Below are 17,824 nucleotides of genomic sequence, written 5' to 3'. Positions count from 1 at the left end.
ACGGATTCTCTAAGGCTGGGAAAGCTACTTTGAATTGTCCTTCCCTTCTGGTTCACACTGTATCATAAAATTGTGTTGAAGAACAATAATGAGAACAAGGCCTTTCATAAAATCAGCCGTGCAAATTCAAACAAGAATAATATAGACACTTACTTGTCAATGACTTTGTAAATCTGGCTTGAAAAGTGCTCTATTCCTGCAGCTATATTGTTCGTGCTTTCAGGGATGGTCATCTCTCCAGATTATGTCTCTTTCAAAAAAAGTACTCAGCATTTTTTTTCCCTCCCTAAAGACTGTACTAAATTATTCAGTGAGGACAGTCCAAGTGACCACTGTGCATCCCAGCCTGAGCCAGCTTTTAGGGTTGGCAGACAATTTCCTTTTGCCAACTATGGGTAATTTCTAGCTTATACTAAGAAAATACTGATTGAGGCTTTCCTGGGTCAATTTGATTCTTCATTTTGGATTAGAGAGTGGGCCCCCACTAAGTTGAGGAGTGGAATCAAAGGAATGAGTCGTAAAGGAAATCCTTTTCCCAATGTTCAGGAATACTTTCACGGATGTTAGTATTCTGTGCCAACCACAAGTCTTTGAGAAAGAGTTTAAATGACCTTAGAAAAACTGCTCTCTCAGTTCCTTCATCTGTGAAGTGGGAGTAATAACACCTTCCCTATAGACCTGCTTCACAGGTTTATGGGGAAGTTCAAATGAGATCACACACGTGAAAGTGTTTGAGAATGTCTCCTACAGTGCCTGTTGACTCTAGGTACCATTATTGTAAACAATAATTAAAAAAAAAAAAAAAAAACCCATGATGGTAAAGCAATTAGAAGAGGCAAGTGTAATACATTAACACGGGGTTTTGCAGGGTTTTTTTCAACCTTGGCATTATTGACATTTAGGGTCAAAAAATTCTTTGCAGAATATGCAATTTCTGTGCAATATGGAATGTTTAGCAGCATCCCTGGCTTCTCCTACTCCCAGTTATGATAACCAAAAATATCTCCAGATGTTGTCAAATGTCCCCAGAGTGGGGGGAATAATTGCCCCAGTTTTTCTACGGAGAACCACTGCTGTGTAGGAAAAGCTGAACTTGCCCCCACCTGGAAGCTGACACTGCCCACCGGCAGGTAGCTGTGGTCCTCCAGCATGCTCAGGTACTCGGCCACTAATGCAGCTGCGTGTACCAGGCACATGGCGGCCTCCGTGTAGCACTTCCTCTTGGTGTGTTTCTCTGCCATGTTCTGGAGCCAGGTCAGCCTCAGATCAGGAGATGTTTGGTAACTCTTGGCAATTCTGAAGACCGATTGAGAAACAGCTTTAAGGACAACTGGTTAATGACACTGTTCTATTGTGTGTGGTCGCTTCCCTCCTGACCCCGAGTCTTTGCACACATTTTCAGAAAACGAAAGAAAGAAAAAATATTTATTAGTTCAACTGTTTTCATTCCATGTGTAGGGTATGCTAGACCCCCAAGAAATAGCACTTAGTAAAAGCCCTATGGATAAAAAAAAGACTTGAAAAAATGATGTCTACTATAATGGATCTCAAGCAATTTTCTTCCTTTTCTTTCCTTTCTCTCAAAATAATAACAGAAGACAAAAGTACTACCCTTCTTACAATGTTGCATCAGAATAATTTTGGTCCTGTAGTTTCTTCTGAACAAGGACTGGAAGGCAAAGTTTTTTTTTTTTTTTTTTTTTTTGAGACAGAGTCTCGCTTTGTTGTCCAGGCTAGAGTGAGTGCCGTGGCGTCAGCCTAGCTCACAGCAACCTCAAACTCCTGGGCTCGAGTGATCCTTCTGCCTCAGCCTCCCGGGTAGCTGGGACTACAGGCATGCGCCACCATGCCCGGCTAATTTTATATATATATATCAGTTGGCCAATTAATTTCTTTCTGTTTATAGTAGAGACGGGGTCTCGCTCTTGCTCAGGCTGGTTTTGAACTCCTGACCTTGAGCAATCCGCCCGCCTCGGCCTCCCAAGAGCTAGGATTACAGGCGTGAGCCACAGCGCCCGGCCGGAAGGCAAAGTTTTAAACTACAGAGTAAAATATGATTCTAAAGTAAAACTATACATGTATATCAGAATATAACTGGAACAAAACCATATAGGAAATAATTCATATAATAGTTGATAATTCTTTTCTCACATTCTATGGTAAGTAGAAGACAGGGTAAGTAGGGGATAAAACAGGTACTTCACTTTAACTTGGGGAGATCTTTCCAAAAACTTATTTATGAATCAACCCACTCTGAATGTTTAATTTCTACCAATTTCCACATATGGTTTTGGATGTCATTCAAAACACTGCACCCACGTTATCTTTGGTAATAACACTAGTAAGAACTCCACAGTGACAAACCCTAGACCCGCAAGTGATGCCCTTTGAGTGTGTCAGGAAAGCTCACCTGTACATGAGATCCATAAGCATCTCAGGATCTTCCTGAAATTCCCTCATTTTCACTGTGTCGTACAAGATGCTATTCAGATTGCAGAGAAGCTCCTCCACCTGCAAGAGGCATAAGGCCCCAAAATAATCTTGGTTTTGTTGTCCTGGGTGACGAGTTAGGATTACATCGAAAGCACAAGGGGAAGCCACGGAAAGTGTCTACTCAGAGAGCAGCAGAGATCGGGGTGGAGGTGGAGTCTAGCCCCATTCTCCCTGGCTTTGATCTTCACAAGTCTAGGTGCTTCTGAGGCCCAGATGTGAGCTGGCACTTGATATCCATGCATTAGCCCTGAATCCTTATGCTATCTCCCTCTCCAATACTTTTTTCTTTAATTGTTATAGTTTGAAGTAGTTTTAGTTATTTGCAACCTGAAAAGTTCTAAACCCTGCTCTGGACCATCAGGGCTTTTTATATCAAGAAAGAGGCAGATTAGGACCTTAGCTTGGGTTCCACATCTCAGAAGTTTTCCTGGATCTTCCCAGGGCTTCAGAGATTTTAGAACCTCTTGCAGCCACTTGTTCTTAACTACAAAAGCCAACAGAGAAGTGGCCAGGGGAGCCTGCAGCACAAAAAGGATGAGGACAATGGCTTCATCTCTAGACCTAGCAGGTGGCTCGGCCACAGAATGTTGTCCTACCCACCCCATCCCCTCTACCAGCTTGCCAGGGCTCCTAAAATTTCCACCACTAGATTGATTTCACTGAGTGGAGGCACTGAAGACCTCTATTAACCTGCCCATATTTTGCTTGGTCTTGCTGGTGAATATCTGCATAAATGATGAGATTAATTGAAAGGAGGGTGGTCAAGAGGAAATGAGAGAGGTAGGGTTTGATGCAGAGAAAAGGAGAGAAAAAAGGTTCTGAGAATGAGGGTGTGAAATTGCTAGAGCAGGCAGGAGACTGTGCAAATAGGGCTGTCAGACTAAGGGAACAAAGAAAAAGTCATTCATTCATTTTCACTTAATTGAGAACCTATCATAGAGTAGGCCAGGAGTTGGAGTTAAAAGATAAATGAGACATTCTAGAGTTCCATGGGCATGTAACGGAGATGGAAGAGATTACTGTCCTTGCAAGTTTCCTTAGGACTAAGCTTGTTTAGGAGCTGTGTCTAACTGGGCCCTTCCTTACTCTCAAGTACCCCTCAGCAGTAAAGCTGGTCCTTTATCATCCCCTTAGACCCAATTCATTCTCTCCACTATGTACAACTCCCACTTCACTTTTCCCCTGCCCAGCTCAATCCTACCCCAGCCTTTCAGTATTAGTCCTGGCCCCTGGCCTTTCCTGGCCACCAGGTTGTTTATTAATCACCCTTCCTTTTCTCTAACCTTACACGGCATTTACTTTCCTATCATACACTTGGCACTTAAGTATCAGTTGTCTTGTATTGCCACCTAATTGTTTTGAGACTGAGCTCTCCAAATAGACCATTAACATCTTGAAGCTGGGGATAGTGGTGGATTTTTTTTTTTTTGTACTTTTCAGAGCACTGAGAACATATGCATATTGGATAATAAATATTTGCAAATTTTATATATTTATATATAAATTATATATGTATGTATATCTAAAATAGTTGGCTGATCCCCAACCCATGCATGAGACAAGGTATGTGCTTTGAGTCTACCTGGGTGGGAAAAGGAGTGGTCTGCATGGCCGTGTCCTCTTCTGAATAGGCCAAAATGGTCCTCAAGGATCTTCTCAGGTGCTCCTCATTAAAGTCTGGTGCTTTGCCCACCAAGGATGCCAGAGACATGGTGACTTGCATCTTTACTCTTGCAAAGTTCTGCATCAGTAAAAATAATAATAATAAAAAAAGATGGAACAAATCAGAGGCACTTGGCTGGTCAGTAATTGAAAGCAGGAAGGCCAGACAAAAACAACTGCTGATGTTTCTTTTACATCATTTCCTTTTCTCTCAATAAAATGTGAGCTACACTTTGCACAAGATTCATATTGTTGTTTAAATGGTTTAAATGGATCCTGCTCTCACATAAATCTGTCAGGCCCCCTTTAAATTTTCATTGAGGACTGGGCTGCCTCTGCACTGCGCGCTGGCAGGTTCCTACGAAGTTGGGTCTGCATGTCCTATTGTGCCAAGACTCTCTTCTTGGGACTGTATTTAAACTGAGAAGAGGAATGGGACCTCTGTGGCGAGGATTTCTAAGATTTTGGACTCTGCGTAAACAGCAACTTTTTCTTTTTCCTTTTCTTCCAGGCCCATGGAGAAATATGACTATCCCAAGGGCCCCTGAGGAAAGACCTAAAGCAGTGGTCCCCAACCCTTTTGGTGCCAGGGACTGGTTTCATGCAAGACAATTTTTCCATGGATGGGGCAGGGGGTGGCGGGATGGTTTTGGGGTGATTCAAGCACATTACATGTATTGTGCAGTCAAACCTCTCTGCTAATGATAATCTGCATTTGCAGCTGCTCCCCAGCGCTAGCATCACTGCCTCAGCTCCACCTCATCATCAGGCATTAGATTCTCATAAGGAGTGTGCAACCTAGATCCCTCGCATGCGCAGTTTACAGTAGCTTTCTCACTCCTATGAGAATCTGATGCCTGCACTGATCTGACAGGAGGCGGAGCTATGCAGTGATGCAAGGGTTGGGTAGCAGCTGTAAATACAGATGAAGCTTTGTTGGCTTGCCCTCCACTCACTCTTGTTGTACGGCCCAGTTCCTAACGGGCCACGGACTGGTACTGGTGTGTGGTTTGAGGGCCGAGGCAGGTGGATTGCTCAAGGTCAGGAGTTCGAAACCAGCCTGAGCAAGAGCGAGACCCCGTCTCTACTATAAATAGAAACAAATTAATTGGCCCACTAATATATATAGAAAAAAATTAGCCGGGCATGGTGGCGCACGCCTGTAGTCCCAGCTACTCGGGAGGCTGAGGCAGGAGGATTGCTTGAGCCCAGGAGTTTGAGGTTGCTGTGAGCTAGGCTGACGCCATGGCACTCATTCTAGCCTGGGCAACAAAGCGAGACTCTGTCTCAAAAAAAAAATAATAATAATCGTTAATATATTCTAAGAACCTTGCCTTTCTTCCATGGGCCAATTTATCTTTTAATATCATGTAAGCATGCTTACTAACATAAACCACAAATGGAAATTCCAAAAGGACACAACACAATCAAGACAAACGAAAGCAAATGTTGACTGTTCTATAATAAAGCTGAATTCCAAAGGCTTTTTAGCTGTGATTAAAACTCAAGTCTAGATGATATGGATCATTTAAAATTCTTTTTCACCAGGCATTCTAGTACCAGCCAGTCAGAATTTAGAAACAGGACACATTCTTCTGAATTCTTAATCCATCTATTGCATTTATTCTCACAGATGAGAACTTTTAATCTACATATATTCTTCTACTTCTTTTTGAAACATACTGATAGAAACCACTGCATTCATCTTTCTTGACATTCACTTTTAGATGCAAATTAAAATGAAAGCTGCTATCCATCTAGATACTCAATTGTTTCTTTCTCACAGGACAGAAGTAAATTGCAATACTGCAATACTGCAAACTTTTTCTTATGCTTTGCATTGATTTTCTCTACTATTCTAGGTCACCCGGCTGGTCTGAAGCTTTGTTGGCTTGCCCTCCACTCACTCCTGTTGTACGGCCCAGTTCCTAACGGGCCACGGACTGGTACTGGTGTGTGGTTTGAGGGCTGGGGACCACAGTCCCAAAGGCTTTTAAATAATAATCGTTAGGCCGGGCGCGGTGGCTCACGCCTGTAATCCTAGCACTCTGGGAGGCCAAGGCGGGCAGATTGGGGCTTTGCATTGATTTTCTCTACTATTCTAGGTCACCCGGCTGGTCTGAGCTCTTACACTGGTGGCTCCAAAACTGAACCTCATGAGGAGGTAGAGGGTGGCGCAGGCCTGGCTCCGGGTGACGTCCATGCTGCTGCTGCAGTGGTGTAGCACACGCTGACACAGGTCTGCACACTGTTCCACCTCCTCCTCGAACAGCAAGTCTCCAAACTAGGAGAGACACAGGCGGCCATTAGACATCACTTGGCACCATGACATGCTTTCTGGACTGTTGAAATATGCAAATGTCTGCTTGGACAAGCAAAAAGCCCAGAAGAGTTAATGCATTGCTTCATAAAGATAATGAGCTACGTGAGTCAGAGGATGAATTTAAGCAATAGAGCCGACTTAGAATTTAATTATGAACTGTACAACTAAGGTCAGGGCTGTGTTATTAACTGCATTCTTAGCCAGCTTGCGTTCATTGGTGAAGTCACAACTATGAAGGAATTAAACTTGAGTTTCCTGAGTTCCTTGGAAATTACTGGTGACTGAGAAAGAGAAAATGGTCCTGATAAGGGTGAGCAGAAGAATTCTACTTTCTAAATTTAAAAGATCCCGCATAGAAGGCAGCAACTGAGATCTTCAACAAAAGAGGAAAAAATAATCTGCGTAGACCATTTCACTCAAGGATAATCTCCATTCTTTAGGCTATGAGAAATTCATTTCTAAACCTTGGGGAATTTTCTGACATGACATTTTATAAAAGATACTCATGGGAGCCAGATATAGAGCTTAATCTCACTCAGATGAGGTATTAAAGAAAAAGGGTGAAGTTGCTAAGTCGCTCAATCGATTTTTGCTCTCATGTCCCAGAGCTTCAGTGAGCAGGCATTTCAAATTTCCAGATTTAGGCCCACATTCCAAGTATGAGAGCCACTGTGTTCTCTCTCCATGGTGACTTCCCATAGAACAGGTGCATCAGTATTCTTCCTAGGAGGACTTAAGACCTTTACTGCGATGCCACTTAATGCACTCTGTAGGTTTTGGTCTACCTGAAGAGAAAAGTGTGAAGCTAGATGAGAATCTTACTCTTAATGAAGAGTAAGAAAACAAGCGTCCCACGTTTACCTTGGCAATGAGGGCACGGAGTGTCGCAAAGCAGTGAGTCAGGTAGGTGGTGCTCTGATCACAGCTCAGAGAATTCACCAGGACCCTCAGAACACCTCCCAGCAGGCTGTCTTTACAGTCCAGGGCCGAGGTCGCCTAGGGGAATGGAACAACAGCATCGCTGAATCCCCGCACTGTGCCAGTGAGCTGGGGGCGTAGAGACACAGGGACCCTGCTGATGACCAGCACAGAGACTCTGATGTTTCATCTCTTTTGGTGGCAGGTATTAAGGGTTTGGTGAGCTCTTATGGATGGTTGACGTGTCATCTGTCAACCATCAGAGCCGAAGACCTCTTTCCAAATGACTTTACTTCAATACTCCCAATTGATTTGGGATTTATACCAAATTCTGGGCTCCTAAATGAAGCAGTAAAGCATAATCTCTCCCCATTCTGAGTGACAGATTCTGGAATATTCTTTCTTTGTACACAAGCTTTCCTTTGGGCTTTGAAACACAATTGTGGGCTTCCCAGCACTACAGGGACTGCTTGATGGCAGCGATGTTTCCAAATAGAAGCTTATTTATCAGCTATAGCAGGACTAACAACACCAAGGATAATAACAAAAAAGTTTCAGCTGCTTTGAAAACTGCACATACGTTTTGAGGACTGGTGTTAGATATGTAGCACTCAAAGTTGAGCTGTATAAAGACATACTCAGGCCGGGCGTGGTGGCTCACGCCTGTAATCCTAGCACTTTGGGAGGCCGAGGCGGGCGGATTGCTCAAGGTCAGGAGTTCGAAACCAGCCTGAGTGAGACCCCCGTCTCTACCAAAAATAGAAAGAAATTAATTGACCAACTAAAAATATATATACAAAAAATTAGCCGGGCATGGTGGCACATGCCTGTAGTCCCAGCTACTTGGGAGGCTGAGGCAGTAGGATCGCTGAGCCCCGGAGATTGAGGTTGCTGTGAGCCAGGGTGACGCCACGGCACTCACTCTAGCCTGGGCAACAAAGTGAGACTCTGTCTCAAAAAAAAAAAAAAAAAGAAAAGAAAAATAAAGACATACTCAGTATGATGCCAAAACGTCATCAAAGACACCACATACTTTTTGTCTTTAGTTTTATACAATAATTACTTTGATTTTAAACAACTTAAAAGTTAGATAATTCACATGCCACTGTGTTTCAACAATATTTTCTCTAGCTCTAAAAAGCAATACTATCTTTTATATCTGCCCCCTTCTAAAATTAAAAAAAAAAAGCAATACTGAATCTACTCTAATAAATGACTTCTCAATGGAAATAGGTAAGGACTCATTTTTCAGGGTAACTAAAAACTCATTATAACCTAGGCTCCTTGGAAATATTTGGAAATATCATACAGAAGATGAAATTAGTGCAGTGCAAAGGTCACAGTGACCCTATGCTTGTCTGTAGCAAGGATGGCAAATTCATGGTACAAATGACTTTCGTTTACCAATTTGAATCTAAGGCAGGCATCATTTATCACACTTGGCACTCTCGTTTTACCTCGCCTGGTCACAATTATAGCTCCCATACCATATAGTGACCATTATTCAACTGGAGTTAACCCATCAGAATAAACCTAGGTACCCTCCCTGTTCTAGATACTAAACTATAAGCCCACCACCCACATTATAAACTTTGTGTATATTCATGCAGATTTAACCATGAGGGTTAGTTTGTCAAACACCTGACCTTTTCCAAGTCAGCAGTAAGTCAAAGAAACCAGAAGAATGTTCGGTATCTCTGGAATTTGTAAGGTGGACACTATTGTAAACAGAAAGCTTCCCAACTTCATTTTTTTAAAAAAGAGAGCTTTGTGATCATGTTTTCTTTCACAATTTTGTATAAAGAATTCTTTATTAAATTCTACTTAACATATTCAAATTGCACAAATCAGATTAGGTGTTTGTCGTCCTCACCTGGATAATGTTTTCCTGCATATCCAAGATGATTAAATTTGCTTCTGTAGCCAGATTGCCACTGATCAAAGCTTCTTGATCTAACTCTGCCTTTGTTCTAAGAAACAAAAAGAGGTCAAATTAAAGTGCATATCAAACTTGGCCAGGTTCCGATGATAGCAATCTATGCACAAAGGCATAAAGAAATCTTCAGAATAGTCAACCTTGAAATGGAAACAAAGCAGCTGGCTGTGAGTAATTAAGGAGTGCCAGGGCTTTCTGTGATCCATGTCTTGTTAGAAAGATTGTTGACCTAAAGTCTCCAGGCCATCCTCATCCACACTATTATTAATGATGATGACAATTAAAAATAACAATATGGGTTGAGAAGCAATTATTGGTTGCTACTAGCAATTATGCTGTCCCATTAGACTGTTGCTTAAAGCCTCAGGGTCATGCCTACATTTCATTCATGAAAACCTTCCCAGATCTGAGCAAGGGGAAGCCCCTGCAACATGCAGGAGAAAGGGAGAAGGGATGAAAAGGGAACTTGGCAAACGGTGGTGCTGCTGGGTTAGGCAAGGGTGGTACTTCAGAACAGGTTCCTGGAGAGTCTGTCTCTTAATTTCCCCAAGACCACCTTGGCATGCTCAGCCAAGTGTATGGGGTTTTTTGTCCTTTTCCGCTGGGAAGCAAGGGTGCATTCCTACGAGGCAGGTGATCTAGTATCCTACTGGCCATTCCTGGTCATTTCCCACTAGGAATAGGAAATTGCCTGGTGCTGCTTCTCTATTAGATATCAGAATGTTTTATGCACTAGAGCTGTGGTTCCCAACCCCCAAGCTGTGGACTGGTACCTGTCTGGGGCCTCTTAGGGATCAGGTCCCAGAGCTCCATTTCCCCCAACTCCCACCCGATTCATGGAAAAACTGTCTTCTGTGAAACTGGTTCCTGGTGCCAAAAAGGTTGGGGACCGCTGGAGAGTCAGTCCGTCTACTCTCATGAAATCCAAGTGAAGCCGGAAAGTGGTATCTTGGATCACCATCCAAATTTAGTTGTAAGGAAAGGTAGGTATGAAGAGTTGCTGCTCCCAACGTGCCCAGTGGCCAAGATGTTACTACTGGGTTGCAGCATCAGCTCCAGTGTCCTGAACCAGGATTACCACTTAGCTGTTCTGGAGTCCCTTTAACCCAATAATGGGGCAATTGTAGTTGCTTACATAGTATTGAGGGCTCAGAGTAAATATTTTTGTGTACTTTAAACATTTTCATGCTTAGGATAGGATCTCTGGTCCCAAGCCCACTTGGCATGTTTTTCTCATTCTTCAAATGATAATGTATGTGTAAAATAAGTGAAATCTACAAGCTCTTTTTAATTAATTTACTGGCAGGTTTAAATTTAGAGCAACACTGTCCGATAGAAACAATGGCGGCCACATATGTGATTTTATATTTTGTTGTAGCCGCATTAAAAAAATCAAAAAGAGGTGAAATTATTTTCAATATATTTTATTTAACCTAAAAGATCAAAAATACTGTCTACATGTTATCAATATAAAAATTACTAGTGGAAGCTGGGCGCGGTGGCTCACGCCTGTAATCCTAGCACTCTGGGAGGCCGAGGCGGGCAGATTGCTCAAGGTCAGGAGTTCGAAACCAGCCTGAGCGAGATCCCTTCTCTACCAAAAATAGAAAGAAATTAATTGACCAACTAAAATATATATACAAAAAATTAGCCGGGCATGGTGGCGCATGCCTGTAGTCCTAGCTACTCGGGAGGCTGGGGCAGTAGGATTGCTGAGCCCAGGAGTTGGAGGTTGCTGTGAGCGAGGCTGATGCCACGGCACTCACTCTAGCCTGGGCAACAAAGTGAGACTCTGTCTCCAAAAAAAAAAAAAAAAAATTACTAGTGAAATATTTCCCTTTCTTTTATTTGCAATAAGACTTCAAAATCTGATGTGTATTTTCCCCTTATACCTCATCTCAATTCAAACTAGCCATATTTCAAGCATGGTTTGAAAGCCATGTGGCCAGTGGCTACTGTATTGGACAGCGTAGATCTAGAATGTCCTGTTTTTCCCCCAATTTTTTTATTGTGGTAAAATACACATAACATAAAATTTGCCATCTTAAACATCTTTAAGTGTACAGTTCAGTGGTACGAAGTACATTCATATTGTTGCGCAACCATCACCACTACTAATCTGCTTTTTCAAAGGCCCACCTACCATCTGCTCCTTTAAAGTGGTGGTTCTCAGACTCGTCTGCACAATACTTGGGAGTTTTACCAAATACTGATTCCTGGCTCCTGCTGGAGTTTGTGACTGAATTGGTCTAGCATACACCTGGGCACTAGAAATTTTAAAAGCTGCCTAGATTGAAAATTACTGCTCTAAAAGAAACAGAACCAAAATAACTAGAAATGATTAAAAAGTCACCAGAAAGAGAAAGGTGAAAAACACCACTGTTATAATTACAACAAGTTTTCCAAATAGATATATGTTGAACAGTTATAATTTTACTATGGCTTCCCTATGGTTTCAGGCCATAGTCCCTGAGGATTTGTAGATATGAATCATTAGCCCTGACAAGGAGCATTCCACCAGTGAGGTCAGAGCTGAGAACCGACCTAGAGAGAATCGGGAGGCCATACATGGTAAGGCCCAATATCGTGTGTTACTGCAAGCAAAAGGACACATGAATTTACACAGTTTAGGCAAAACATTCCTTGTTAGGCTCGCTGAGACGATGAGCTAACCACCTAAGCAGTTCTGTAGTACCTATGGCATTTATTTATTTATTTATTTTTTGGGTTGTTTTTCCTTGCCTGAACTAGAAGGTAATATCTTGTAAATCAGTTCAGGGAATTTAGAGCAAGAATACTCAAAATAAATACCCAAAACAAATAGGCATTTTTAAAAATACCAACAACCGGGTTTTCCAAGTAGCATCTATAATAAAAATGTATTTATCTTTTTAATGAGTTAAAATAAATTTGACTCTCAAAAGTGCCATATGTGACCCAGAATGATTCATTCTTGTGGTAACAGCAAAGATATAAACTCATATTTATTTGCAGAACAACATTGCTATTCAAGTCTGCCCCATTGCACACCCCATGATGGGTGCTTCATACACCATGGGGATACCCTACCTACGCCTGTCAATTGTATGTGTGTAGGGGGTGTCTTTAACCATACAGTGTCTTGCTCAGTACATCCTGGGATTCATTAGGCTACCTGTGGCTAAGAGGTATAGGAGATGTGCTATGTATCCAAACACATTATATTTAATTTTAGCCATCATATGTCTAAATTGTACATATAGCAATAAATATCAATGTACATTAATATATCTATCTCTACCTATCTATGCCATATATTGCAATCCAAGTAGGATTTTTCTTCTTTCATTTCTTTATAGTTTTTCCCCTGATAGCAATATATATCATGATACACATCCAGTTTAGGAAATACAGCCAAGCATAAAAAACAAAATACCAGTTATTTATATTCCCAACACCTGAAGAAAACCACAATTAATATTTTTCATAAATTTCCTTCTAGCCTTTTAAAAAGGTATTTATTATATGTCATTAGAGATTTGAGATTATACTCTAAAACCAAGGGTCTATTCTGCTTTGTTCACTCCATATTATATCATAAGCATTTCCCATGTCATTAAAATTATTTCAAAACATTTTTATGGCAACCTAATATTTTGTTATATATTTCCCTATTCTTCAGCATGGAGAATATTTCCAATTTTTTTTTTAAATATAAGTAATGCTGACATAAATATTCCTGAATATACATCTTTGTATACATTTCCAGAATGGAAATATGGGTTTGAAGTTATATGGTCTTGGGCACTGTATCCTTTCTCTATTTTCCTGCCCCTCCCCATACCCCTTATCAGTTGCTTTTATTAAGCCATTTGAGGTTGCTAAATAAATATTAGTTTTCTTTAAATGCTTATCAGTATGATACATTTTTAAGAGCTGGAAATCACAACTCATACCTTTGATTATCCTGGGTCCCTGGATGAACTGTATTTACACAGATAATGATGTTTCATTTTCTTACCCTTGGAAGGATGCAGTTGTTTCAGTAATACAAGTAGCCTGGGAAAAATAGTTTTGAACTTTAAGTAAAAGTAACACAAAGTTGCCGAGTGACTCACTTATCTAGCTTCTCATTAGCTTGCCGCCAATGTGTCTGCTCTTTCTTCCATCTCAAATTTTCATTTAGGCCTGAAAATCGGTCATTCCCTAGGAGTTAAGAAATGCATGATAGGAATTTGATTAGCATGAAACCCTCCAAGATAACCAGAAGTTCCTAACAAGCTTAACCGCGGGGCCTCAGCACCACTTCTGCGGCTAATTATAGTCCACGCTGGTTGCTGGTGGGAGACAAAGTCGCTGTGCCTGTGTTGGGTTGGTCTGCTCTTTGATTGATAAGACTAGAACTTTGGAAGAACCCCTGTTTTTTGGTGGGGTTGGGGAGCACATTGCTCGTGAGCAGAGGGGCTCGAAACACAGGTGGCTCACTGAATTATTGGGAAGGAGAGTGTGGGTGTCCAATGAGGGTGCCTGACCACAGCTGAAAATGCTGAGCTCCCGCCAAGTTCCCTGCCATTGTGTCCCATCGAACAGGACAAGCTGTCCCTCTGTTTTACTGTGAGCACGGTGAATAAGACTGACGGGACATGGGCATTTCACTCTTTTCTAGAGTGATGAGCTCAGCCTTTTGGAGATCTTTCCTGGTGTGGTAGGCTCCTTAGATAACTAGAATACTCTGAAACCATTTTGGGGAAGTGGTTCTGCTCTAGTAGCACCCTGGACGATTTAGGGAGATGATCTTGGGCCCAGAACTATCCAGTTTCTTGATCATGCTCCGGAGAGACTAGTCAAATGTCACCTGGAGAGGTCTCAGCTTTGAGGAGACACTTTCCACCTCATCCATGACCCACAATCTTGGATGTGACCTTTTACCATCAAGTTTTAATTAAAACAGGTCATGTGGGGGACATTTTCAGGCTTCCTGTGATCACAGAACATCACTTTTTCTTAGAGCCACAAGGATATCATTATATATGTTAAGCACAGAATCCCAGAACGTGCTGTCTCTGATATTACCATAAATGTCTCAAACGAGTCATGGCATCTGTTCATGTTGGAAGGACATCACTTCCCACAAAGCGTGAAAGACCATCTAACAGGAGGCAGGGAAGGGCGTGTGCGACACACCTGGAGTTCGGCGGCGCATCATCTCCCCGCGGGCCCCTTCCCCACGGAGCAAGGCCTCTTCCAGCCTGGCCTTAACATCCCTCGACTTCTGCAGGACTTGGGTACTGACTTTGTCAGAACTCTGTTTTCCCTGGACAGGACAGAGAGGAGGACATTTAGTTCGGTGAGATCTCTGTTGATGTGGAGAATTGTCAAAACAGAACATTCTGCAGTGATGTCGGCCAGTTTTGCCATGTGCTACACAGAGACGTTGTCCTGGGAGGTCCTGTGGCTGAAATTCTGTTAACAGGTACAGGGCTCTCTTTGCAGAAGGCAGAGACCCTTTCCTTGTAAAATGGTACTATCTATAAATGCAAACAGGTTATAGATTTAAATACAAAAATAAGAAAAGATGATGATGCCGCCATTGCCCAAACAATGGGGAAGAGTAACAAGGCAAGATTGAACCTCGGAGATAAGAGCTGGTGTAAGATTGAGCCACTCCACGCTTACCTTGTACTCAAAGCATGAGACACAGATGAAAAGCAGATCTAAAATCCTGTTAAGTTGCATTGACGGCAGGTCAGCAATCCACTTCCTAATGAGGCTCTGGTCAGCATTTTTCATGATCCAGAGAAAGCAAATCATGAGGTTGCGGGTGGTGTCGGCATTCAACATGTTATACTGCTTGTAGGGCTGGAAGGAGGCAGATGGAGGGATGGAGGCAGGGGAAGAAGTTAAACAACAGAATAATTGAAAGTGTTCTCTTAGAATGCTGTGGCTGTACTTCTTTGGCCAGGGACCCGTCTCCAGGAGCCCTGCCTTGTGTAGGCAGGAGAAGCTGTATTCTTGGAGATGGGCTGCTCAGCAAAGAGGCTCAGTGGGGCCAGTATCAGAGCCGGGTGTTCAGCCACATACCTGAGTACCCTCCGCCTTAGGAGCAGTGTGGTGTGCTGATGTGCCCTGGTCTTCCACCATGCTCTACCATCTCAACAACACAAAGGGACTTTTGTGTTGCTAATATCCCCAGGTATTTCTCCTCCATGCTGGATAGCAGGAGGGTTGGACCCATAGAAGAGAACTAACCTGGCTGGGTGCCATGAATAACCTCACTGTTCAAGATTTAGCTTCTTTGCTACATAGTCCAAACTATAACATAAGGGTCATGAACTGCTCAGCAAATTAATCAAATCTGTTGGTGGAGTCCGCTGTCATGGGACTTTAACTACAATTTATGTTTGCCTGGGGGCAGGGGTGTGGGGGGTTCAGGCTATTTGCTTTCATGCTTTGGCCACAAGTATTCATTCTAGAGTGCTGAGCGCACTTTCTATTACTCATCAAATCAACACAAACAACAATGAGAGGCTGCGCCCTTGGTTCACGCAGCGCAGCTAATATCCAGAGGAATGCAGTGGTGAAATGGCAATGAGGTGTCTATCTGTGAGCATGTCAGGAGGATGTTAGTTTTGGACGGAAACAACAGAGGTTACGAAGTTACTTTAACTTCAGTTATTCTGAGTTTACTGACAAGAATAAAGGACATCTTGAGGTGTAACTTCACAGGCAATAGGTTCTAACAGGTGAACTTTGGGCTTTTGAGTTTCCCCCTTAAAGGCGAATAATGTAAACGGCACACACCGCCGCCAGCAGCTAAGAATGTTGGGAAGATGGATATTGGGAAGGTGGAGGAGGTCATAAAACACACACTGTTTTTCAAGCTGTAAGATCAGTGATGTCAAAAATCTCAAGTGTCTTTTCTCTTTCTTGTCTCCCTGCCTCTCGGCCTCCCCAGTTCTCATGGGGATAGGAGGTTGCTGAGTGCCAGGGGGAGACAGGAAAGTCGTCTAGCAAAGAAGAGTTAGGTCGAGACACAGCCCTGGCAGCAGACAGCCAAGTTGAGCTCATTGCAGATATAAAACAAACACTGAAATGGCACATGGAGTGAAGCTGGAGGATGCAATGCTGCCTTGACAAGGGACGGTCAGAGCTCATCAACGCACAGAGGTGAATCCCACCGTAAGTGGATCAGAGGGTGCATTCCTGAAGAACCCCTTCCTTAAGCCACAGGGTCAGAGCAAGGGGATAGAGCCAAAGAATGCTCCTCAGGCTCCCGAAGGGCCTAGAAACGCTGTAGTCTTTTGCTTACGAAGCACTTACCCTAAGCTACCAGTCTTCTGAAATCTTTTTCTGGAGGTAGGCACAGAATTAATAATAAACATGTAGAATAAACACAGCTCAGGGCCCCCCCCCCCCCGGAGGGAGCCCTGGTTTGATCTCCTTTTGCAATGATCTTAGATTTCCCAAGCTTTCCTCTTTCCTGGTTTCTTGAACCTTGAACGCAGCACCACTGGGACTGCCTGAATTTGGTCTGCACCCCTCTCGCTGTTGCCAGAACGCTGTCTCGCTTGTGTGTTCCTCGACTGGCAGCCTCACGATGACTCCTTCCAGCACAGTGAGGAAGAAACCATCACTGCCGACTCTAAGCTGGGTTCTCCCATCAGAACACGGGAAAGACACAAAATGAAACTAAACCAGACAAATATGCACCAACATACCAAGGAAGATAGCATTACTCCACTTGTCTTCAAATAATGATTCCCAGCTATGGCCAGGGCCACATTCTGGTTGATTGCACTGACCCCTTCTTGTTCTTCATCTGAGCCATTGGTGCGGCTTTTCCCACTACGCACATCTGCAGCTGCAACGAAAACATCAGCACTGGAGCCAAGCCAAAGGTGATATTTCCCTATGTCCCTATCCAATAAAGTGACTGATACTTCTTACCACTACAGTCAGCACAGTAACTTTAAACCTGGCATTTAGCATTATTTATCTGCCACCATCTAAAGAAAAAGCAAGGAGGCGAATAAAAGAGACAAAATGCCCAGCACAAGATTATGCTAGAAATTAATTTTTCAAATTGTGTAAATAAAAGTTTTCAGAATTTTCATAACACTTTTATTTTTGAGACAGAGTCCCACTCTGTTGCCCGGGCTAGAGTGAGTGCTGTGGCGTCAGCCTGGCTCACAGCAACCTCAAAGTCCTGGGCTCAAGCAATCCTCTTGCCTCAGCCTCCTGAGTAGCTGGGACTACAGGCATGCACCACCATGCTAGGCTAATTTTTTCTATGTATTTTTAGTTGGCCAATTAATTTCTTTCTATTTTTAGTAGAGATGGGGGTCTTGCTCTTGCTCAGGCTGGTTTTGAACTCCTGAGCTTGAGCAATCCACCCGCCTTGGCCTCCCAGAGTGCTAGGATCATAGGCGTGAACCACCATGCCCGGCCTACACTTTTCTTTTTTTTTTTTTTAATTTCAGAATATTACAGGGGTACAAATGCTTTGGTCACAT

The 17,824-nt window shown here is 42.8% G+C and overlaps 1 protein-coding gene across 5 annotated transcripts in view; it reads right to left on the bottom strand.

Moving 5' to 3' along the window:
• The window catches only part of DOCK8 (dedicator of cytokinesis 8), a 205,680-nt gene that overhangs the window by 26,834 nt on the left and 161,022 nt on the right, over nt 1–17,824 (bottom strand). For all 5 annotated transcript variants that reach the window (XM_020289294.2, XM_020289291.2, XM_020289296.2 and 2 more), the window contains 10 exons: nt 17,030–17,172; nt 14,988–15,170; nt 14,496–14,625; nt 13,430–13,517; nt 9,270–9,366; nt 7,340–7,474; nt 6,287–6,439; nt 4,076–4,234; nt 2,411–2,511; nt 1,104–1,296 (listed from right to left, as the gene is read on the bottom strand). In XM_020289294.2, the coding sequence (XP_020144883.1) occupies nt 1,104–1,296; nt 2,411–2,511; nt 4,076–4,234; nt 6,287–6,439; nt 7,340–7,474; nt 9,270–9,366; nt 13,430–13,517; nt 14,496–14,625; nt 14,988–15,170; nt 17,030–17,172 (1,382 nt within the window). The remainder of the gene's footprint in view (nt 1–1,103; nt 1,297–2,410; nt 2,512–4,075; nt 4,235–6,286; nt 6,440–7,339; nt 7,475–9,269; nt 9,367–13,429; nt 13,518–14,495; nt 14,626–14,987; nt 15,171–17,029; nt 17,173–17,824) is intronic.

Source organism: Microcebus murinus, chromosome 12, assembly GCF_040939455.1.
Source record: "Microcebus murinus isolate Inina chromosome 12, M.murinus_Inina_mat1.0, whole genome shotgun sequence".
Taxonomy (NCBI): Eukaryota; Metazoa; Chordata; class Mammalia; order Primates; family Cheirogaleidae; genus Microcebus; species Microcebus murinus.
This window is presented reverse-complemented; position numbering and strand designations above follow the sequence as displayed.